The sequence below is a fragment of the Schistocerca cancellata genome, chromosome 3, assembly GCF_023864275.1.
Source record: "Schistocerca cancellata isolate TAMUIC-IGC-003103 chromosome 3, iqSchCanc2.1, whole genome shotgun sequence".
Classification (NCBI taxonomy): domain Eukaryota; kingdom Metazoa; phylum Arthropoda; class Insecta; order Orthoptera; family Acrididae; genus Schistocerca; species Schistocerca cancellata.
The window spans coordinates 616980011-617003769 of NC_064628.1; the positions used below are offsets into that span (position 1 = coordinate 616980011).

Below are 23759 nucleotides of genomic sequence, written 5' to 3' on the forward strand. Positions count from 1 at the left end.
TGAGGCAATGCAGGAACACCCTCTCTTTGAAAGAGTGAAGCAGCTACCGACCAATGGGAATGTTTCATAGAAATTATTGGAACATAAAACAACTAGGGCTGCATACACTGATTTCAAGTTGCTTCTGTATGGGTACAAGTAAAGGTCTCTCTGTCACAGTCCAGATCTATACATAAATTCTACCAGCGAATGGGGCTGGATGACCAGGGAACCTACAATATTGCAGTACCTGTGTCACTCTGAATTATGATGCAATGTTCCTTTGGGCGAACAGACACTGCAGTGACTACAGTCATTATGAAATGTATTCACAGTTGCGAATATGAACAACCATCAGCTGCATAATGGAATGACAACAATGAAAACATGTGCCGGACTGGGAATGTAACCCGGATTTCTCTCTTGTCGCAAGCAGTCTCATACCATTAGGCTATCAGAGCATGACTCACGTCCAGACCCAAACTTGCATATGTCGTCAACCATTTGTTTACAGCCTGTACTTGTTACATCCATTATGTATATTCCCGTACAGGAAAGACTTTTTACATGAAAGTCACTTGCCGAGTGTTGGCAGATAAATACGATATTGCGGTGCCTGTGTTACTCCGAATTACAATGCAATGTCCCCAGTCACCTTACCACTAGGCTACATGAGCATGACTCACCGCCAGACCTAAACTTCCATATGTCATCAACCATTTGTCTACAACCTGTACTCATACATCGGTTACACATATTCTGTACAGGCAAGTCATTTTACATGAAAGTCGTTTGCACAGTGTCAGCAAATAAATATGATATTGCAGTGCCTGTGTTATTCCGAATTATAACGCAATGCTCCTTCAGACATCATGCATGTCTGGAGCATCAGGCACTCTAGCAGCTGCAGCCATTATGAAATACATGAAATTTATTCACAGTTGTGAATGTGAACAACCATCAGCTGTATAATGGAACTACTACAACGAAAATTTGTGCCAGATCGGGACTCAAACCAGATTTCTCCCTCGTCGCAGTTGACGACATATGGAAGTTTGGGTCTGGCCATAAGTTGTCCTTGGATAGCCTAACAGTAAAGTGACTGCTCACAATAAGCAGAAAATCTAGGTTAGAGGCCCAGTCTGGAATAAATTTTCATTTCTGTCAGCTGATATTTGTTCATATCCACAACGGGGAATACATTTCATGTATACAAGGATTCTTAGTTGCTTCTATTTGCAGAACTACACAAACATGTGCAATTCTCTCAGCAGAAATGCAATCTGTTTCTTGTTGTAGCATCATGTATAGACCTTGGATCAACTGAATAGAATAGAAAAGCAACTCAACAGAGGAAAGTCCACTGGACCTGACGGGATACCAATTCGATTCTACACAGAGTATGCAAAATAACTTGCCCCCCTTCTAACAGCCATGTACCGCAAGTCTATAGAGGAACGGAAGGTTCTAAATGATTGGAAAAGAGCACAGGTAGTCCCAGTCTTCAAGAAGGGTCGTCGAGCAGATCCGCAAAACTATAGACCTATATCTCTGACGTCGATCTGTTGTAGAATTTTAGAACATGTTTTTTGCTCGCGTATCATGTCGTTTTTGGAAACCCAGAATCTACTCTGTAGGAATCAACATGGATTCCGGAAACAGCGATCGTGTGAGACCCAACTCCCTTTATTTGTTCATGAGACCCAGAAAGTATTAGATACAAGCTCCCAGGTAGATGCTATTTTCCTTGACTTCCGGAAGGCATTCGATACAGTTCCGCACTGTCGCCTGATAAACAAAGTAAGAGCCTACGGAATATCAGACCAGCTGTGTGGCTGGATTGAAGAGTTTTTAGCAAACAGAACACAGCATGTTGTTATCAATGGAGAGACGTCTACAGACATTAAGGTAACCTCTGGCGTGCCACAGGGGAGTGTTATGGGACCATTGCTTTTCAGAATATATATAAATGACCTAGTAGATAGTGTCGGAAGTTCCATGCGGCTTTTCACGGATGATGCTGTAATATACAGAGAAGTTGCAGCATTAGAACATTGTAGCGAAATGGAGGAAGATCTGCAGCGGATAGGCACTTGGTGCAGGGAGTGGCAACTGACCCTTAACATAGATAAATGTAATGTATTGTGAATATATAGAAAGAAGGATCCTTTATTGTATGATTATACACTCCTGGAAATTGAAATAAGAACACCGTGAATTCATTGTCCCAGGAAGGGGAAACTTTATTGACACATTCCTGGGGTCAGATACATCACATGATCACACTGACAGAACCACAGGCACATAGACAAAGGCAACAGAGCATGCACAATGTCGGCACTAGTACAGTGTATATCCACCTTTCGCAGCAATGCAGGCTGCTATTCTCCCATGGAGACGATCGTAGAGATGCTGGATGTAGTCCTGTGGAACGGCTTGCCATGCCATTTCCACCTGGCGCCTCAGTTGGACCAGCGTTCGTGCTGGACGTGCAGACCGCGTGAGACGACGCTTCATCCAGTCCCAAACATGCTCAATGGGGGACAGATCTGGAGATCTTGCTGGCCAGGGTAGTTGACTTACACCTTCTAGAGCACGTTGGGTGGCACGGGATACATGCGGACGTGCATTGTCCTGTTGGAACAGCAAGTTCCCTTGTCGGTCTAGGAATGGTAGAACGATGGGTTCGATGACGGTTTGGATGTACCGTGCACTACTCAGTGTCCCCTCGACGATCACCAGTGGTGTACGGCCAGTGTAGGAGATCGCTCCCCACACCATGATGCCGGGTGTTGGCCCTGTGTGCCTCGGTCGTATGCAGTCTCATTGTCGCGCTCACCTGCACGGCGCCAAACACGCATACGACCATCATTGACACCAAGGCAGAAGCGACTCTCATCGCTGAAGACGACACGTCTCCATTCGTCCCTCCATTCACGCCTGTCGCGACACCACTGGAGGCGGGCTGCACGATGTTGGGGCGTGAGCGGAAGACGGCCTAACGGTGTGCGGGACCGTAGCCCAGCTTCATGGAGATGGTTGCGAATGGTCCTCGCCGATACCCCAGGAGCAATAGTGTCCCTAATTTGCTGGGAAGTGGCGGTGCGGTCCCATACGGCACTGCGTAGGATCCTATGGTCTTGGCGTGCATCCGTGCGTTGCTGCGGTCCGGTCCCAGGTCGACGGGCACGTGCACCTTCCGCCGACCACTGGCGACAACATCGATGTACTGTGGAGACCTCACGCCCCACGTGTTGAGCAATTCGGCGGCACGTCCACCCGACCTCCCGCATGCCCACTATACGCCCTCGCTCAAAGTCCATCAACTGCACATACGGTTCACGTCCACGCTGTCGCGGCATGCTACCAGTGTTAAAGACTGCGATGGAGCTCCGTATGACACGGCAAACTGGCTGACACTGACGGCGGCGGTGCACAAATGCTGCGCAGCTAGCGCCATTCGACGGCCAACACCGCGGTTCCTGGTGTGTCCGCTGTGCCGTGCGTGTGATCGTTGCTTGTACAGCCCTCTCGCAGTGTCCGGAGCAAGTATGGTGGGTCTGACACACCGGTGTCAATGTGTTCTTTTTTCCATTTCCAGGAGTGTATGATAGCGGAACAAACACTGGTAGCAGTTACGTCTGTAAAATATCTGGGAGTGTGCGTGCGGAACGATTCGAAGTGGAATGATCACATAAAATTAATTGTTGGTAAGGCGGGTACCAGGTTGAGATTCATTGGGAGAGTCCTTAGAAAATGTAGTCCATCAACAAAGGAGGTGGCTTACAAAACACTCATTCGACCTATACTTGAGTATTGCTCATCAGTGTGGGATCCGTACCAGATCGGGTTGACGGAGGAGATAGAGAAGATCCAAAAAAGAGCGGCATGTTTCGTCACAGGGTTATTTTGTAACCGTGATAGCGTTACGGAGATGTTTAGCAAACTCAAGTGGCAGACTCTGCAAGAGAGGCGCTCTGTATCACGGTGTAGCTTGCTCGCCAGGTTTCAAGAGGGTGCGTTTCTGGATGAGGTATCGAATATATTGCTTCCCCCTACTTATACCTCCCGAGGAGATCACGAATGTAAAATTAGAGAGATTCGAGCGCGCACTGAGGCTTTCAGACAGTCGTTCTTCCTGCGAACCATACGCGACTGGAACAGAAAAGGGAGGTAATGACAGTGGCACGTAAAGTGCCCTCTGCCACACACCGTTGGGTAGCTTGCGGAGTATAAACGTAGATGTAGATGTAGAACTGAAACTAAACATACAGCACAAAGGCTATCACTTCTCATAAAATGATGTTGTGATGTGACATATATATACAGAAAGAATCAGTACAGAACACTGACAATATTTGTTTTGCAACTATATTACGTTTTGGGAAACAGGTTGTGGTAACAGGCTGATCTATATCATAGCTAGAGCTCTGGGCTAACAAGTCACTTATGTCAGTAGTATCAAAGGCCACAATCTGACCAATATCCTCTGTAGACAGAATAAGTATGAATAACATTTTACCACTAAATGGATAAAGAGGCATATTCGGAAATACGGAAGCGTCCGATCCCGCCCGTCTGCTTTGACCCATGACATCACAAATATGGCGGAAACGACCATAAACCACGATTCCAATATGGAGCATATGAAGTCGTGACGTACACATTATGAGGATGAAAATACATCGAAAAACAAACACACACACACGTTCCACGTAAAGCCTAATTACACTAACGGGACAAGCGCGGTAATAGGGGGTTTTTGGGTGGGGACAAACTAAATATAAACAAATTTAGACACACACCCCCATACAAAACCACGCAAAATGATGAAAAAACCGACATCACAAAACTCCCCAAATACCACTAAACACAATATCATCTGGAATCAGATACTTCCCTTGACCTATATAGCTTAACAGCAGCTCCCGATCCTATAAATCGGGATCGAACACTTCCCTTGACCTATACAGCTCAACATCAGCTTCCAATCCCATAAATTCGGACCTAACACTTCCCTTGGCCTATATAGCTCAAAAACATCTCCCGATACCAATACCAACATTCACAGCCGCACATTGGGATCGAACACTTCCCTTGACACTATCCTTACGACATCTCCACATACAGCCGTCCCTGGTCCAAGGCACCGGAATTTTAAGCAAGCCTCATTTCTTCACGACATACTGAACACTTCACGACTTCATCCAAAAATCTGAACAGTTGAAGAAATTTTATTAGAGACAATGCACTGTCCCCCATCATAGCCGACAACCAAAAACTGTTGACCCTGTCAGTCATATCCATACCTACCACATACATAAAAAAAGCAGTTTACAAAAATTCAAACACGGCGCCACACTCACAAAACTAAACCAAAAACATCACCTAACACACCACCAGAGAGCACCACCGATCGCATCAAAACGACACCTACAAACACACCACTCTCACAAACTAAATTCTGCGCTGTCGTGACATCACACACCACAACAGCCTTATGTCATGGATCAAAGCCGACATGTGGGATCGGACGCTTCGGTCGACCCGCATATTCTATACCAGCCATCAGCTTTGACCAGTCACAGAGGAAACATGCGACAAACATAATCATCATGGTAATTATAACGTCAAATCACTGGCAATTTTTTTTTTTCATGTGGGCTCAACTACAGATCAGTGCGTCACTCATACCAGGTATTTTTGTTTTCCATTCGTAGGCTTCACCAACTCACAAACACACTGTCATCTTCCAACCCAACCCAAACCGCGGGCTATACTACAGATCAATCAGTCACCACAACCAAAACTTTTGCTTTCACATTGGTTGGCTTCACCAACCAACAACCAGACTGTGGCAATGCGCACCAAACTGTAATAGCATAGCAGCTACTAACATTCCATCAAAGATAATAGCCAATGACAAGTGTCGAATACTCCTCTGTACCCTACAAAATTAGCTAGAATCATGAGGAATAAGATGTGTATCTAACAACTTCCCCCCATGAACCATGGACCTTGCCGTTGGTGGGGAGGCTTCCGTGCCTCAGCGATACATATAGCTATACCATAGGTGCAACCACAACGGAGGTGTATCTGTTGAGAGGCCTGACAAATGTGTGGTTCCTGAAGAGGGGCAGCAGCCTTGTCAGTAGTTGCAGGGGCAACAGTCTGGATGACTGACTGATCTGGCCTCGTAACACTAACCAAAACGGCCTTGCTGTGCTGGTACTGCAATCGGCTGAAAGCAAGGGGAAACCACATCCGTAATTTTCCCCGAGTGAATGCAGCTTTACTGTATGGTTAAATGATTGATGATGGTATCCTCTTGGGTAAAATATTCCGGAGGTAAAATAGTCCCCCATTTGGATCTCCAAGCAGGGACTACTCAGGAGGACATCATTATCAGTAGAAAGAAAACTGGTGTTCTACGGATCAGAGCATGGGACGTCAGATATCTTAATCGGGCAGGCAGATCAGAAAATTTAAAAAGGAAAATGGATAGGTTAAAGTTAGATATAGTGGGAATTAGTGGAGTTCGGTGGCAGGAGGAAAAAGACTTCTGGTGAGGGGAATACAGGATTATAAATACAAAAACAACTAGGGTAACGCAGGAGTAGGTTTAATAATTAATAAAAAAAATAGGAGTACTGGTAAGCTACAACAAACAGCATAGTGAATGCATTATTGTAGCCAAGATAAACACAAAGCTCTTGCCTACCACAGTAGTACCAGTTTATATGCCAAGTAGCTCCGCAGATGACGAAGAAATTGATGAAGTGTATGAGGAGATAATATATTATTCAAATAGCGAAGGCAGACGAAAATTTAATAGTCATTGGTGACTGGAATTCAATAGTAGGAAAAGGGAGAGAAGGAAACGTAGTAGATGAATATGGAATGGGGGGTAAGGAAAGAAAGAGGAAGCTGCCTGTCATAATTTTACACAGAGCATAAATTAATCACAGCTAACACTTGGTTCAAGAATCATGAAAAAAGGTTGTATACATGGAAGAACCCTGGAGATACCGACAGGTTTCAGATAGATTATATAATGGTAAGACAGAGATTTAGGAACCAGGTTTTAAATTGTAAGACATTTCCAGGGGCCGATGTGGACTCTGACCACAATCTATTGGTTATGAACTGTAGATTAAAACTGAAGAAACTGCAAAAAGGTGGGGATTTAAGGAGATGGGACCTAGATAAACTGACTAAACCAGAGGTTGTACAGAGTTTAAGGGAGAGCATAAGGGAACAATTGACAAGAATGGGGGAAAGAAGTACAGTAGTAGAAGAATGGGTAGCTTTGAGAATGAAGTAGTGAAAGCAGCAGAGGATCTAGTAGGTAAAAAGACGAGGGCTAGTAGAAATTCTTGGGTAACAAAAGAAATATTGAATTAAATTGATGAAAGGAGAAAATATAAAAATGCAGTACATGAAGCAGGCAAAAAGGAATACAAATGTCTCAAAATTGAGATTGACAGGAAGTGGAAAATGGCTAAGCAGGGATGGCCAGAGGACAAATGTAAGGATGTAGAGGCTTATCTCACTAGCGGTAAGATAGATACTGCCTACAGGAAAATTAAAGAAACCTTTGGAGAAAAGAGAACCACTCGTATGAATATCAAGAGCTCTGATGGAAACCCAGTTCTAAGCAAAGAATGGAAAGCAGAAAGGTGGAAGGAGTATATATTCTATACAAGGGCGATGTACTTGAGAACAATATTATGGAAATGGAAGAGCATGTAGATGAAGATGAAATGGGAGATATGATACTGTGCGAAGAGTTTGACAGAGCAGAACCAGTTGAAACAAGGCCCCGGGAGGAGACAACATTCCATCAGAACTACTGATAGCCTTGGGAGAGCCTGCCCTGACAAAACTCTACCACATGGTGAGCAAGATAGATAAGACAGGAGAAATACCCTCAAACTTCAAGAAGAAGATAATAATTCCAATCCCAAAGAAAGCAAGTGTTGACATAAGTGAAAATTACGGAACTATCAGTTTAACAAGTCACAGCTGGAAAATACAAATACGAATTCTTTCCAGAGGAATGGAAAAAGTGGTAGAGGCCGACCTCGGGGAACATCAGTTTGGATTCCGTAGAAATGTTGGAACAGGTGAGGCAATCCGGCCCTACGACTTATCTTAGAAGATAGAGTAAGGAAAGGCAAACCTACGTTTCTAGCATTTGTACACTTAGTGAAAGCTTTTGACAGTGTTGGCTGGAATACTCTCTTTCAAATTCTGAATTGGCAGGGGTCAAATACAGGGAGCAAAAGGCTATTTACAATTTGTACAGAAACCAGATTTCAGTTATAAGAGTCGAGGGGCATCAAAGGGAAGCAGTGGTTGGGAGGGAGTGAAACAGGGTTGTAGCCTATCCTCAATTTTATTCAATCTGTATATTGAGCAAGCAGTAAAGGAAACAAAAGAAAAATTCAAAGTAGGAATTAAAATCCATGGAGAAGAAATAAAAACTTTGAGGTTTGCCAATGACATTGTAATTCTCTCACAGACAGCAAAGGACCTGGAAGAGCAGATGAATGGAATGTACAGTGTCTCAAAAGGAGGTTATACGATGAAAATAAACAAAAGTAAGACAAGGATAATGGAATGTCATCGAATTAAATCGGGTGATGCCGAAGGAATTAGATTAGGAAATGAGACACTTAAAGGAGTAGATGAGTTTTGCTATTTGGGGAGCAAAATAACTGATGATGTAGAGAGGATATAAAATGTAGACTGGAAATGGCAAGGAAAGCATTTCTGAAATTAGAGAAAATTGTTAACATTGAGTATAGATTTAAATGTCAGGAAGTCATTTCTGAAAGTATTTGTGTGGAGTGTAGCCATGTGTGGAAGTGAAATGTGGATGATAAATAGTTTAGACAAGAAGAGAATAGAAGCTTTCAAAATGTGGTGCTACAGAAGAATGCTGAAGATTAGGTGGGTAGACCACATAACTAATAAGGATCTATTGAATAGGACTGGGGAGAAGAGAAATTTATGGCACAACTTGACTAGAAGAAGGGATCGGTTGGTATGAAATGTTTTGAGGCATCAAGGGATCCCAATTTAGTACTGGAGGGCAGCGTGGAGGGTAAAAATTGTAGAGGGAAGCCAAGAAATCAGTACACTAAGCAGATTCAGAAGGATGTAGGTTGAGCAGATACTGGGAGATGAAGCTTGCACATGATAGAGTAGCATGGACAGCTGCATCAAACCAGTCTCTGGACTGAATACGACAACGATAACAACAACAACATCTAACAACTGCTTCCAATCACACCTAACACAAAGATTACAAAGAAGAGAGAACATACAGATAGCAGACTTGTAGATCTACAATCCATAGTACTTCTATACACTGTGTAAATAACACAAAATTTCTATGCGTGAATAATACCACCAGCAAGTTACGCTCTCAGAGTTCGTCGTCAGTGTCTCACAGTCTGTAGTTTTTACTTACAAACTAATTGTATGTACACACTGTTCTGGGCTATGGAATTCTTTTCTGAAAAAGAAATCGTAAAACAAGAAAACTGTTTCGGAACTAAAGAAAAGCATTGTAAGAGTTAAGTACAGCAGATGTAATTTTAATTTATGAGTTACATTAATTTTTTCAAAGCCACAGTTTATCCCATACTTACCATTAACAAATAATTTGAACCAACATTCTCTACATCTTTCTCCCATGTATAACAAAGGTGTTAAAAAGACGAATGGTGTGAAAATAACAAACAAATGAAACACCCTAAAAATAAGTCTGACGAAAACCCATGTTCTCGATAAGACGTTTTCTGAACTGTCGATGACAGCAGCAGGCAATTGCTTGAACATCTGATTTTCCATCACTGTGGATTTCGCTAATACAACTGGAAAGGCAACGGTTGCACAAAACCTTCCAAAAGTGCAAAGTGCCCAGCTATTCTGATAAATATTCGGCTTTCTTCGATACGCAATTGTACACCCGTTTCTAGACCTAACATTTTTCGAATCATTCAGGAAAATCCAACGAAAGCGCGACCCTACATCTAGCCATAGCTTTCCTGTTGTACGGTGACGCGGAAGAATTACACAGACGGTCTGTACTAAATTCAACATCGAAACGTTTCCAACATAACCTGTACACATGTAAACAACAACAGTCGGCCTATTGACGCTCAAGTGCTTCAGAGATTTTCGCTGAGCTCATCTATGGAGGAGAGCCTGAAAGGCTTCCAGAAGCATTAAAAACGTGTACATGCCAACTGGCGCGACAGTCATTCGTCTTATCCGAAAAAAATTTATTCCATCAGATGAACAGTCACAAAAGCGTCAATAACAGCCACTCGGTGAAACTGCTCTCATTATGCTTTCGTATGTTCCCCAACATGGCTCTTAAATCGTTTCTTTCTATTTGTCGTAATGGAATTTTAAGCTCTGTTATCCTATTGCCAGAAAATAATAATGAGTTAAAGAGAATCCACCTTCATGTAAAAATACAGTTTTTTTGTTTTGTTTTGTTTAATCCCCAAACGTGCTTCACCACAGTTTCATCATCTTTGTTGGATTTTTCCTTTTACCATTACGGGATACGGGGAGTAGCTCACAATTGGTTTACCTCTTACTTTACCAACAGGCAGCAAAAGGTCACTCTCGACAGCGTTGAGCATGGCTGTGATGTGCGTTCTGATTGAAGTACGGTCAATTTGGGCGGGGGTGCCCCAGGATCATTCCTGTTCCTTATTTATATAAATTATATGTCCTCTAGTATTATGGTTGATTCTAAAATATTTCTGTTTGCTGATGACACTAGCTAGGTAGTAAAGGATGTTGTGTGCAACATTGACTCGGTTTCAAATAGTGCAGTTCATAACATAAGATCATGATTCGTAGAAAATAAGGAAGCGCTAAAACATAGTAAGAATCAGTTTTTACAGTTTCTAACACACAATTCAACAACACATGACGTTTTAATTTCACAGAATGGTAATATGATTAATGAAACTGAAAAGCTCAAACTTCGAGGTGTTCAGATAGATAGTACACTGTCGTGGAAAGCCCACGTTCAGGATCTTGTTCAATCAAAGACTTACATTTTTTATAATTTGAACGGTATCTGAAGTAAGTGATCGTTCACCACGAAAATTACTCTACTTTGCTATTTTCATTCGACTATGTAGTGCGATATTATATTTTGGGGTAACTCTTCCCATTCTAAAAGGCTATTTTTGGCCTAGAAACGTGCAGTTCAGGCAATAAGTGATGTAAGTTCACGAACCTCTTGTCGACCCCTGTTCATCAGTCTGGGTATTTTGACTTTAGCGCCTCAATATATATGTTCCTTACTGACATTTATTCTTAACAATTACAGTTATTTCCAAGAATTAGCAGCTTTCACTTAGTTAATACTCGGCAAAAATCCAATCTGCATTTGGATGACACTTCCTTAATTCCTGTGCAGAAAGGTGTGCAGTTCACTGCTGCATTCATTTACAATAAGCTACCACAGAAATTAAAAAATCTTAGCAGAATCCACGCGCTTTCAAATTGAAACTGAAGAGTTTCCTCTTGGGTCACTCCTTCTATTTTGTTGAGGAGACACTTGAAAAATCAAGCTAATTCTTGTGTTATATTGTTGATTATGTTTACTTAAATTAGTGGATTACTTTTTTTGGGTTCATAAATATTTTATTTTTAATCTGTTATTATTTTTATGTTGTAACCTCATGTACTGACACGTTCCATGATCTTGGAAATTTGCACCACAATTTGGTCCTACAGAACTAAACACGTAAATAAATAAATATAAATGTATACATACAAATTTTATGTAAGTTACTATATGTTAACATCAGCTTTTGTTGTATAGGTTACATATGTACTTTACCTTTTTTTGCGTTATGTGTGCTGACATAATGCAATCAGAAATCAGCTCCAAGTCTAAATTAATACAGTATGTCATCTGCAGTACAGGGATGTCAGGGAACGTCTGAATTCAATTTTTGTTTGGCTTACTGTAACCATAGAAATACATATTTCTGGAAAATAGTGTCACACACCTATTTCTTGACGCTTACCATTGATATAGCTCATTTATCATCATGCTGTGAAATAAATTTCACACAATAGTGTTCTTGTTGACACAATTACTGAATGACAACTTGGTTCTTTGCAATGACAAATTAAAAAAAATTGTTACAACATGGTAAGTCTAGGAAAAGTTAGATTTATTGTCTCTGTGACCTCTCAGACCCCTGACTAAGGCCCACATTACACTGTCGAATTTCTTCGAAAAATCTTTTATAAAAGCTAGGACCACACTCTGTTTTACAAAAAATATGATAAAAGTACCCCACTCACCATCAAAGTCTTTTATAAAATATATTTGACAAATATCCTTTAAGCTGGGTTTTCACAGGCGAGGATTGCTTACATGTGCATCCCCTAGAACTAACACTATATGCAAGTAGCGTTTCCACACGCTTAATTTGGAATCTTTACTTATGTGACATTCAAGATGGCGAAAGCAAAGTTATTCGTGCTGTGAGGCTAGTGTTACCGCAGCTTACCATGGGGAGTGTCTCCCGACAGTACGCACTTGGCTGTTTTGACGTTTACTGACCGGAAGTTGGTTTCACGTGACGAGGCATCCTGTTCGAAGACGCCATTCATGTTGATGTTTGCCTTGTGCTCCATTTAACTTCTTTCGTTGTTTGTTGCTGCTTCTTGTTATTTCGTTGCTGCTGTTCCGTTTTGTTATTGTTTCTTGTTATTGTTTAGTTTGTTTTAGCAAACATGAGTGATTCCCAAGAAACGCTCTATAAGTGTGAGGAATGCAGTTCAGAGTTTAAAATGCGAAAGAACCTCTACACCCACATGAGGAAAGTTCATGAACTTGATATCCATGTGTCTAAAAAAGGAAAAGGCAGTGAATTGTGTCCCCAGTGCGGAATTGCATTTATGAGATGCAGTTCATTAAAACGTCATCAAATAACTGTGCATGGCATGAAGTCGGAGGAAAACAGTCGGAAATGCCGCATTATTTGCCCACAGTGCTCTCTCTCGTTTCTCACTTATGACACACTGAGAACACATATTCAAGAGAACCATGACGTTAGTTTTGAGTGCCTGGAGATAGAATTTGGTTGTCTTGCAGGTTTGATTTTATATTTATTGTGTTAGTCACGTTTTAGTAAATTTTGTTGATCCCAAGTACATGACTTAAAAATACTGCCTTAACATTTTTTTCGGACTTTGAAGAGTGGAAAATTTCTTACGAAAAAGTAAACCATGTTCGTTATGTAATGAATTGTTCGGAGCAGGAGCGACTAGAAAAACGTGTTCAATATTACCACTGCCATCGCTCTTTCAATTTCAATTCTAAAGGAACAGGTGCCAGGTGTGTCAAAAGTATGGGCACGAATAAAATAGGCAGTACTTGTCCATCCAACGTGCAAGTGACAATAACAGAGGACAAATGCTGCTTAATTTTTTTTCCAAAACATATGGGACACACCCAAGATGTTGGAAGAACATTTCTGCATAGGAACGAGAGGGCAGAGTTGGCAGGTGTGTAAGTAGGCTGTTTATGTTTTCTTATTGGCAACGTTACGTAGCGCTCTATATGAAAATCACTGGCTGTGCTGTGTGCAGTCTGTGGCTAGTTTGCATTGTTGTCTGCCATTGTAGTGTTGGGCAGTGGCAGCTGGATGTGAACAGCGCGTAGCGTTGCGCAGTTGGAGGTGAGCCGCCAGCAGTGGTGGATATGGGGAGAGAGATGGCGGAGTTTTGAAATTTGTCATGAACTGCTATATATATTATGACTATTAAGGTAAATACATTGTTTGTTCTCTATTAATATCTTTCATTTGCTAACTATCCATATCAGTAGTTAGTGCCTTCCGTAGTTTGAATCTTTTATTTAGCTGGCAGTAGTGGTGCTCGCTGTATTGCAGTAGTTCGAGTAATGAAGATTTTTGTGAGGTAAGTGATTTCTGAAAGGTGTAGTTTAATGTTACTCGGGGCCATTCTTTTGCAGGGATCTTTGATAGTCAGATTGCGTTGCGCTAAAAATATTGTGTGTCACTTTAGTGAATGTTTGAGTACGTTCAGTTTTGCTCAGCTGTTTGAAAAGCAAATAGTGTAAGAGGTTTATCAGCACAGTCGTGTATAATTGTTCCTAAGGGGACGTTTCAGGTGAAATGGATTATGTTACACTTATGTACATGAAACATGAAATTATCAAATTTATTTGTGTGAACAGACGTAGGGTCTATCAATGTGCTTCATTTTTATTTCCTTTTTTTTCCTTTTTTCAGGACGGCTGTCACAGGGTGTTGCTGTTGGACGAGTTTTACAAGATGTCCGAAGTGCACCAATCGCTGCAAGTGTGGAGAGAATCCATCTCCTTGAGAAAAAAGATTTGCATAATATAAAAAGGGATTTTGATATTGGTTATGCAACGAAGAAGCATGAAAATGATGCAGTGAGTGTGAAATTGTGGGTTGAAGAAATGAAGAGACAAAGTGACAACCCAGTACTGTATTTCAAGCAGCAAAAACAAGTGGATCCTAATTTTCAAGATGAAGACTTCTAAAGTATGGAGAAGATAAAATATGTGTGGATGGCACTCATGGCATGACTGCATACGATTTTCAACTTTTTACTATTGTCGTTGTTGATAGATATGGTGCTGGAATGCCAGTTGCATTTTGTTTTTCAAATAGGGGAGACATGTGCTTACTGTCTTTTTATTTCAAATGTGTGAGAGAAAGGGTGGGCACTGTAAAGATCAATGTGTTTATGTCTGACGATGCACCAGCATTTTATAATGCATGGTCAGCAGTAATGGGACCTGTACCAAACGAGTTGCTGTGTTCTTGGCATATACAACGGAACTGGTCTAAGAATTTAAGGAGAATTTCTGGGTGTAGTGAGAAAAAATCAGCAGTGTTTAGTTCACTAAAGCGACTTCAGACTGAACTGGATATAGATGTATTTAGTTGTAGTCTGGAGAAAGTGGTGGAAGACTTATTGAATGATCCGGATACTGCAGAATTTAGCAGGTACTTTAAGATGTACTGCCAGCGAGTGGAAAAGTGGGCGTATTGTTTTAGGCACCGATTGGGCATTAATACAAACAATTACTTGGAGTCCCTACATAAAGTTATTAAATACAGTTATCTAGAAGGGAAAAAGTGCAGAAGGCTGGATAAGTCATTAAATGCTTTGTTATGTTTAGTGAGAGGCAAAGTATATGAGGGCTTAGTGAAGCTCTCAAAACGTAAACAGTGCTCTAGGGCGTCAAGAGTGAAAGCAAGCCACAACGATAGCTCAGCTATAACAAATGGGAAGATTTTATGCAGGGGTGAAGGGTTGTGGGAAGTTTTTTCTTCCCCTGGTTGTGAAGTGTATGTTGTTGTAACAAATTCAGAACTGATATGCGAAAGAAAATGTTCACTTAAGTGTAACACCTGCAACATATGTGTACATTCGTATAAATGCAGCTGTTTAGACAACATTTTGAATTTTAACATATGTAAGCATATACATGCATGTGGCAAATCACTGTCTGGTGCTGTCCAGGAGAGTGAACAGTGTTCCTTGCCCTCTAGTGCAGACAATGAATATATGTCAGCATTGCTTTCTGGCAATTCAGAAAAATCTGCTGACACATTTGAACAGGATGTGATGTCTCACTGTGAAACTATAGTTGCACTCAGCAAAGGAACACAGTGTGGACCGGAGACTAAGGCCAAAGTATTGAAGGATCTGAAGAAGATCATTGGCAATCTTAATAAAGATTTTTCTTTCTCAGAAGAAAACACAGTAAATGTGAATGCCAAGATTGAATCTCAGGCTAGATTTTTTTCCACAAAGCAGAGAAGGATTTTGTGAGGGGTGATTAAGTGTTAAAAAAAAGTAAACTCCAGGTTGGAATATCAACAATATTAGGAAAAAAATAGTTTGCCACTCACTGTAAAGGTGACATGTTGAGTTGCAGACAGGCACAATGTAAAGAATGTTACACATTTAGTTTTTGGCCAAAGCCTTCTCCAGAAAACAAAACACAAACAGATTAACACTAGCAAGCACACATGACCAATATCTCCCACTCCAGATAGTGTAGATGTGTTCAGGGAGTGTGCTTGTGTGTGTAAATCTTTTTGTGTTTTCTTTTCTGAAGAAGTCTTTGGCCAAAAGCTAAATGTGTAACAGTCTTTACATTGTGCCTGTTTGTAACTCAACATGTCACCTTTACAGTGAATAGCAAACTATCCTTTTCCTAATATTGTTAATGCACATAAAGGTGGTCTTGTACATTATGGCAATTTGTGTGTGTGTGTGTGTGTGTGTGTGAGAGAGAGAGAGAGAGAGAGAGAGAGAGAGAGAGAGAGAGAGAGATTCCATGTAGTTGAAGGTGAATAAAAATTTAAATTTACTTGTGCATTTTTTGAGTTTTATTAATCATGGTATACTAAAATAATGCTGTCCCACCATCTTGGCTCATTCAAATTGTATTCTATAATTCAGTGATATCTAATTGTGTAAATAAAACTGAATTGCACAATGAAACATTATAATTGGTCTGTAACAGTGTTTGGTAAAGGATTTGAGTTATTAGTTCTCTTTGTATAAAGTCCCATGACTAGGATTTGAGTTATTAGTTCTCTTTGTATAAAGTCCCATGACTAGTGCTCTGTTGGCAGACGTCATTGGGTCAACTAAAGTCATCTCATAGTCCCATGTATTTAGATTTGGGATAACAGTGTCAAGGCAGGCATCACCTCTGGTTGGTAAATGACATGCTACAAATAGTCCATAAATTGTTAATAGATTCATAAATTTTCCTCCTTAGAACTCTCCTTGCAAAAGCGTACATTGAAATGAACACCCAGTGGAATTTCTGATTTCAAGTGCATAAAATAGCACAGCCAAGATTCTATTTAGATGAGAAAATTTTCAAAGTTGCCATCTGGAGAATGGTATACTAGACAACAATTATTATAATAAGATTTAATAAGTCCCAAGCAGCCAACTCAAAATCTAGGTCCACACAGTAGCTTTTTAAATCAATTTCTTTAACACTAGATTTTCTGTTGGTATATTTAGATACACCACCGAAGGAAGCAGGTGTTCTGCACCATGCACTTATTGAATTTAGGCATTCAATTCAGTTATACTACCCTGCTTCTTGTGCTGATAACCAATGTTTACACACACAGTAAAATTGGCTTCACTTCTATAAAAAGTGATAACACATTAAGTTTAGTTCTAAGATACAGGCATTATGGGAATAACTTTCTGAGCAGTATGTGACCCGTTTACACTTAATTCTTCTTTCTGTTTGTCACAGAAAAGATTATTTCACAGGAATATTGGCGACACTATGGAATAAAAAAAAACGATACATCACAATATTTTTGGGCCATGTAGCATTATCCATTACATTATATCTAAGCTTAGGGTAAACAGTTTCAAGATCTTCAGCTTTTTTTTTTTTTTGCTGGAAGCTAAAGACGTTTTCTAGAGTTGTACAAATTATGACTCTGTTCAGGTCTAGCCATGATCTTTTTTTCACCTTACAGCATTCCTTATGCAGGTTTTCAACAGGGCTGGAACTATACTATGGCTACTTAAAAGCCGCATTTCGTCGTCCAAAATATTAAAAATACTTCATATTCCCCGGTTTGGTCCCCCTACATGTGAATGCGAAATAAACCGAGGTAGCAGACTTACGAGCAGTATAGCCTTGTGTTAACCTTTTAACCACATTTATTTTCCAAATTTTACGCACATTTCGTTATAACAACTAAGATCCACAGAAAGAAATGGAAAAAAAACCTGACACTAATCGGCAGAATATTTCGGCGAATCTGTACGCACATATATCAATTACATAAATTTCAGTATGGACCTACTGCGGAACTTTTACACTATTCTGTTTATTGAACATGAAGGACTAAATCATAAGATGGAAATTACTTCGTGCTTAACTAATTCCTTCAGTATTCACGTGTGCAACTCAGTGATCTCCATACTGATGCAACTGCACTGCATGAAAACCGTCCTCGCAGCAAAGTGTTTACTGAAGGGACTTCCGGCAGCCAAACGTCAAAACAGCCAAGTGCGCACTGTCGGGAGACACTCCCGCTTACCATGAAGCTTCAGGTGAGAACACTTCCTCCTTATTTGTATGGAAATTGATATGGTTCTGCAGGCTTCAGCTGACGAGCATGTACCGGCAAGGACAAAGAAATAACAGACCCAAGATATTTAGCACAGGAATGGGTATCTCGTAGAAATAGTTTTCAGGGATTCAATGCACTACTAAGAGAGTTATTTTCTAAGAAAAAAAATCATTTTCGAAAGAGTAAATTCATATTTGAATTCTTTTTCAGCCAGATTCTCTACACGAAAATCTATTACATGTATGTGAAATGCCCTGCAAGTTCACACTAAATTACAAATAACGTTGGGATACCTGGCAACTGGAGGCACTGCCATCACTGCAACACAGGTTTCAAATTCCGTAGAGCACTATTTCTAAATTTATACGTTAATTTCTTGGATACTATCTTCAGCACATCGAGGGTACATTGGAAAACACGGTTTTTGTCCTATGTTATTATTTTTATAGTTAGTCAAGATTCTGACAGAGCAAAGGTGACTGTAAATATAACGTTTCCTTTACAGGTACAGTACTAAATTTTGTAACTAAACTTTGTAGTATTGTGCAGAAGAGTTATTACTTAGTGATTACTCGAATATAAACACTGTTGTATTTACATAGAACTTTAATCAGGGCCAAGAGTAGCTTTAAATCTCTAAAGGCACCATTAAACATCGTAATTCCACTTCACTGTAATATTTACACTTAATGACTAAAGTAACAAGTTATCATCATTATCCTGAAATTCAAAAGATCTTAACAATATAGACAGTTCTGCAGTAATATGAACCTCTGCATATCCACATTCTCAGTTACAAGTTTTTTATAATCCATAAGTTACTTCAAACGATTGTTTGTAACTTTATCACAAATAAGTGATTACACTTAATTGCTGAATGCTAGAATAAGATTCCTACCTCACAACTTAAAAAAAAAAAACATTTTACCTCTTTATTTACTTAGTTAAAGACAAAACCCATTATTCTGGCATGATGATAACTTCAAGATCTGAGTTGTCGAATGAACCATAATAAAATGAGAAAGTATCCACCTACCGGCAGTTGCTGTAGCTCATAGGCAAATGGGAGGTATAAGCATCATGCAAGCAAATTAAACACCTTTTAAATTCCGTAACGTGTTCTCTGGTTTACAAGTATCAACATAGGAGGTGCAGAAAGGAAGATTAAGATCATTGATGAAAATTGTAGTTGAGGTACCATTCACATCGACCATAAATGCCTGCTTGTGTCGACTAAGGACTGTGTATGGTCTGTCATATGTGATTGCAGACGCTTGGACAGAGCATTACGTCTGACAAAAACTTGATTAAATTTCCAGAGCTCAGCAAAAATTATAGGGCACTGAGTATGATGCTTTCTGAGTGCATATTTGGCGAATATGCAAATGTAAGTTTTGAACAGTCTGATGCCTCAAGGAGGTTATTAGGCATTTTGCAAAGGAATTCACTGGGCAATCGAATTGATTGACTATAAATTAGTTCTGCTGCTGGGGCAGAACTTCTATCCAACATTGTGATCCATGGCATCGTAAGGATACTTCTATTGGTAGGGCAAACGCTCATCTGAGCCATTTGCTGCTGGATGATACGCAACAGTTCGATTGTGCTTCAGCCTCAATAGACCAGCCAGTGACTTGAATAAAAATGATTGAAATTACCTGCCTTGGTCAATGGTGATATGGAATGGCGCACTCGAACAAGCAATTCGTCCATGGAAAAACGTGGTTGCAACTGTTTCAGGCAACAGATGAAGAGGTCAATGACGTTAGGCAGTAGGTGCATCCCACAGATTGCAGTAATGGTCCTATATCTGTGTGCATATATTAAGAGCTTTGGTTGAATGGAATGAAAGTGTCAGTGGGTGCACTGTCATGACGGGTGATCTTATAACGTTGAAAGGCCATACACAAAAGCTTTGCAATCTCTGTCCTGGCCACACACTGGTGCACAAAAGCTTTGCAGTCTCTGTTCATGTTCGGCCACATAAAAACTCCATTAACCAGCACTGTTGTGCTCTGGACCCCAGGGTGGGACAAATCATGCAGTGTTGAGATTGCTTGCTGTCAATAGTTCATTGTCACAAAGAGGTATGATTTGATGTAGAAATATCACAACAGAACATCACTTTTGAAAGAGAAATCTGGATACAAAGCCATAAACCAGATGGTCAGACAAGTAAGGCTTGCAGCTCACTATCATATTGTTCTACCAAGGCAAGTGTTTCATAGTGGACTTCACTTGTAATTTTGTCTAAATGGGAGAGGAAAACTGTGGTGTACCGAATTGCCATTGACAGGGACAATCTGTGTCGTGAACTGGACTATGCATTCCAAATGTTGCAGGTGATGAAGTTCTCCTTTTCCTGATCTCTGACGAAATGCATAAATTACCATGTTGTTGTCACTGATATCACTGATCAGCTTAAGCAGTCGGTCTTCGAGCATATGTTGAAATTTTTTAAAGAAAACATAAGCTACATATAACTCATGGTCCTACATTGATCAACTCTGCTATGATGGAAATAATTTCTGGCTGAAGAATCCAAAGGCTGGCAATGTTGGTCTCTTTGCTGATGAAGCACAGCACCTGCTACAGCTGTAGATGTGTCAACCATCAAACAGAGAGGCACTTGTGGAACAGGGTGTGCTAAGAGCACAGCCTCAGCAACTGCAGGCTTGACCTTGTTAGAAACCAAGATTTGCAGCGTAGGAAATCAGCAACTGAAAGGCATGTGGCTGCCCGGCAGCATCACTTTTCGCGAACATGCAGTAATTGTAACTCTTGCACTGACTGGTTCAACTGCTTGTTTTGTATTACCAAATACTATAATTTGACACACCTCAAGATGGGATTTTAAAATCTCTAAACAGGTCATGGTTTGAATAAATATTAATAGAACTGAAGTGGTTCTCTCTAAATTAATTATCATTGTTAAAGACAGTTTCTGCTTGCAAGACCACTGTAATCTGTCAGTTAGTTTAGGTGAACCTAATAAAAAGTCCTTCAGTTGAATGGCCACCATTGTGTGGTTGCATACACAATGCCAATAAAGTTTAGCAAGATTGCTTTTTCTGGTCTCTGACGAAATGCATAAATTATCGATTTGATATCACTGACCAGTGTGAACTATCAGCATATAAGCATATGTCGGAATTTCATTATGGAAACACGTGTATAGCTCATGGTTGTACATTGACCAGCTCTGCTGTGACGGAGAGAGTTTCTGGCTGGAGAATCCCAAGGAGTACCTATGCTGGCTTCTTTGTTGTTATAGGCAGCCCCTACTGTAGTTGCAGACGCATCAACCATCAAACTTAGAGGCACTTGTGGAACAGGGTGTGATAAGAGCCAGCTTCACCGATAGCAGGTTGCACATTGTTAAGGACAGTTTCTGCTGGGTAGTCCACTGCATTTTATCAATTGGCTTAGCCAAATCTCAAAAGAAATCATTCAGTGGAAAGGCCACAGTGTGTTGTTGTGCACGAAACAGGGATAAAAGTTAGAAAGACTAGGAAATCTTCGCAACTCATGGACTGTCAAAGGCTGTGGGAAGGTGTTTATGACTTCCTGTGGCTCATGTGGCGGCCGGGAATTCCTTGGGCGTTAACTGTATGACCTAAGAATTGAACTTCAGATGATCCAAACATGCATTCAGATGGATTGATGAATAAACAATGTGAACAGAGTCGAGTGAAGATTTGCTATAAATTTTCCAGATGATCCTATCTGGAGTTGGACATCAGCAAACCATAGTCACCACAGACATAGCAGATTTCGAGATCATGAATGACTTCGTCCATAAAACGCTGGAAGGTTTGCACAGCGTTGCGTAATCCAAAATGCATCCTGGTGAACTCGAATAGGCCGAATGATGTATGGGCAGCAGCATTAGATATGTCTTCTAGAGCAAAGGATATTTGGTAGAAAGCATGTACAAAGTCTATTGTTGAGAAGACGTGTTTACCCTGGATATTGAATGAGAAGTCTTCGACATTCAGAAGACGATACTGATAGGTAATTTTTCTGGTGTTAAGTTGCCAGTAATAACCACATGCTCGCCATCCATTGGTTTTCCTTGGAAGTATGTGGAGGGCGACGCCCGGCTTTTGTCTGACAGGCGACAGATCCCTTGGAACCGTGTAAAATAAAATTCTTTCTTCACCACATTCAGTTTCTTGGGTGGTATCGATGTGGTTGATTTGAATCGGTGGTCCTAGCATGGCTCGTATACAATGTGCTGTTGAGCACAGTACAGACACTGGTTTAGGTAGCTGCTGAGTGGACTCTGAGAACTGTTTTTTTTTTTTTTTTTTGGAGTTCTAAGAATAGAGAATAACCAGTGATCATGTGTATGTCAATGCTGTCCACATAGTGTAAATATCCGAGTAAATGTCTAAGTGGTGAAAGGTGGCTACACTGAGCCACGGCGCCAAAGATCGCGCCAGAGAGTATTGTTCCGCCGCCTCCACTGGCAGTGCTTATTGAGACGTAGCGGCAAGCAGTGCTTGCCGAGAAGTTGTGGTGGACACTGCTTGTCGTGAAGTCAGAGTGAGATGTGGTAGTGGAGAGTGTTGTTCCATGTTTTATGCAGTGGTTTGATGGGAGAGATAGCAGATGTTATTCCAATGGAGATATTGTAATGGTCAGAGTGCTTTTCGTCAATATATATGAAGGTAATAAATATTATGTTGTTTATTTATTTGTGTGTCCTGAATAATGTGTCATTACAGGTTCAGTCAACAAAGCATCTGGCTTGTGTTCTTGTATTAGAGTGTAATTTTGGTTTTCTAGCACAATTATGGTATTTGTAATTTTCTTTTATCACGTTAGTATAATTGCTATTTAAAAATTCTTGTCTTGTTGAAGAAGAACCATGCCAGATGTGCGTTGAGTCATACTATCACATACAGAACAGCTACACTTGTGCTTTGTTGGTTTCGTAGGTTTTATAGTTGCTGGGGACTTAATTAATTAACTGTGTTAACGAAAATGTTCTTACATTCTTTGTTGTCATTCTAAGCAGTCAGATTGCGTACTAAAACTAGTCAGGGCCAGCCGTTTACGAGACTTGCGTAATCGGACACACAGCTACTAAAAATATTTGCATTCATATTTATTTTAAATAAGCCCCCATGCACGTGGCGACCGCTGCTTCGGATCGTCCCTTGGAATTCTTATGATTGCAAAAATAGTAGACAGTAGTATTGTTGTAGTAATTTGTAGTTCAGTAATTGTAGTCTATTTTGCATGTGTAGATTGGTGATTGTCATTCTTCTATTGTTCGTTAATCGTGTTTGAAGGAAGCATTTCGTGTGATTCATATTGTTGGTGATAAAGTGTCATTGTGTGTAATTTTCATATAGTGACGAGTTTTGTATGTTTTGTAAATGATTACGCGATCGATGAAAAAGGCAAAAATGATGGATAGTCAGAATGACGAAATTGTTGACATGGCGAACTCGCCAACACAGGAGAACAGTATGATGAATGATGAAGTGGAAAACAATGTAATAAGTCGGGAAAATAGTCCGGAACCATTTCAAAATTTTTCTCAATCAGAAAATTCACAGAACCCGAGATTAACGACAGAAGATT

The 23759-nt window shown here is 40.4% G+C and overlaps 3 protein-coding genes across 4 annotated transcripts in view; 2 read left to right on the forward strand and 1 right to left on the reverse strand.

Annotated features, from left to right (window-relative positions):
• The window catches only part of LOC126175521 (uncharacterized aarF domain-containing protein kinase 2-like), a 121680-nt gene extending 111520 nt beyond the window's left edge, over nt 1-10160 (reverse strand). For both annotated transcript variants that reach the window (XM_049922348.1, XM_049922347.1), the window contains exon 1: nt 9639-10160. Coding sequence is in view for 1 of the 2 variants with exons in the window: in XM_049922347.1 (XP_049778304.1) it covers nt 9639-10122 (484 nt within the window). In the remaining variant the exon portion in view is untranslated. The remainder of the gene's footprint in view (nt 1-9638) is intronic.
• A 3318-nt stretch (nt 10161-13478) lies between these two features.
• LOC126176461 (uncharacterized) lies at nt 13479-14569 on the forward strand. Its single transcript, XM_049923617.1, has 2 exons — nt 13479-13542; nt 14292-14569. The coding sequence occupies exons 1-2, from the start codon at nt 13479-13481 to the stop codon at nt 14567-14569; spliced, it is 342 nt and encodes a 113-aa protein (XP_049779574.1).
• Nucleotides 14570-14610: 41 nt separating this feature from the next.
• Nucleotides 14611-15870, forward strand: LOC126176462 (uncharacterized). Its single transcript, XM_049923618.1, has one exon. The coding sequence runs from the start codon at nt 14611-14613 to the stop codon at nt 15868-15870; it is 1260 nt and encodes a 419-aa protein (XP_049779575.1).
• The last annotated feature ends 7889 nt before the right edge of the window (nt 15871-23759 follow it).

Excerpts from the sequence above, each read along its gene's own strand:
- LOC126176461 (XM_049923617.1), top strand. The coding sequence starts at position 13,479 with ATGGGACACACCCAAGATGTTGGAAGAACATTTCTGCATAGGAACGAG. Across the intron at positions 13,543-14,291 it reads CGAGAGGGCAGAGTTGGCAG|GACGGCTGTCACAGGGTGTT; the intron begins GTGTGTAAGTAG and ends TCCTTTTTTCAG.
- LOC126176462 (XM_049923618.1), top strand. The coding sequence starts at position 14,611 with ATGACTGCATACGATTTTCAACTTTTTACTATTGTCGTTGTTGATAGA.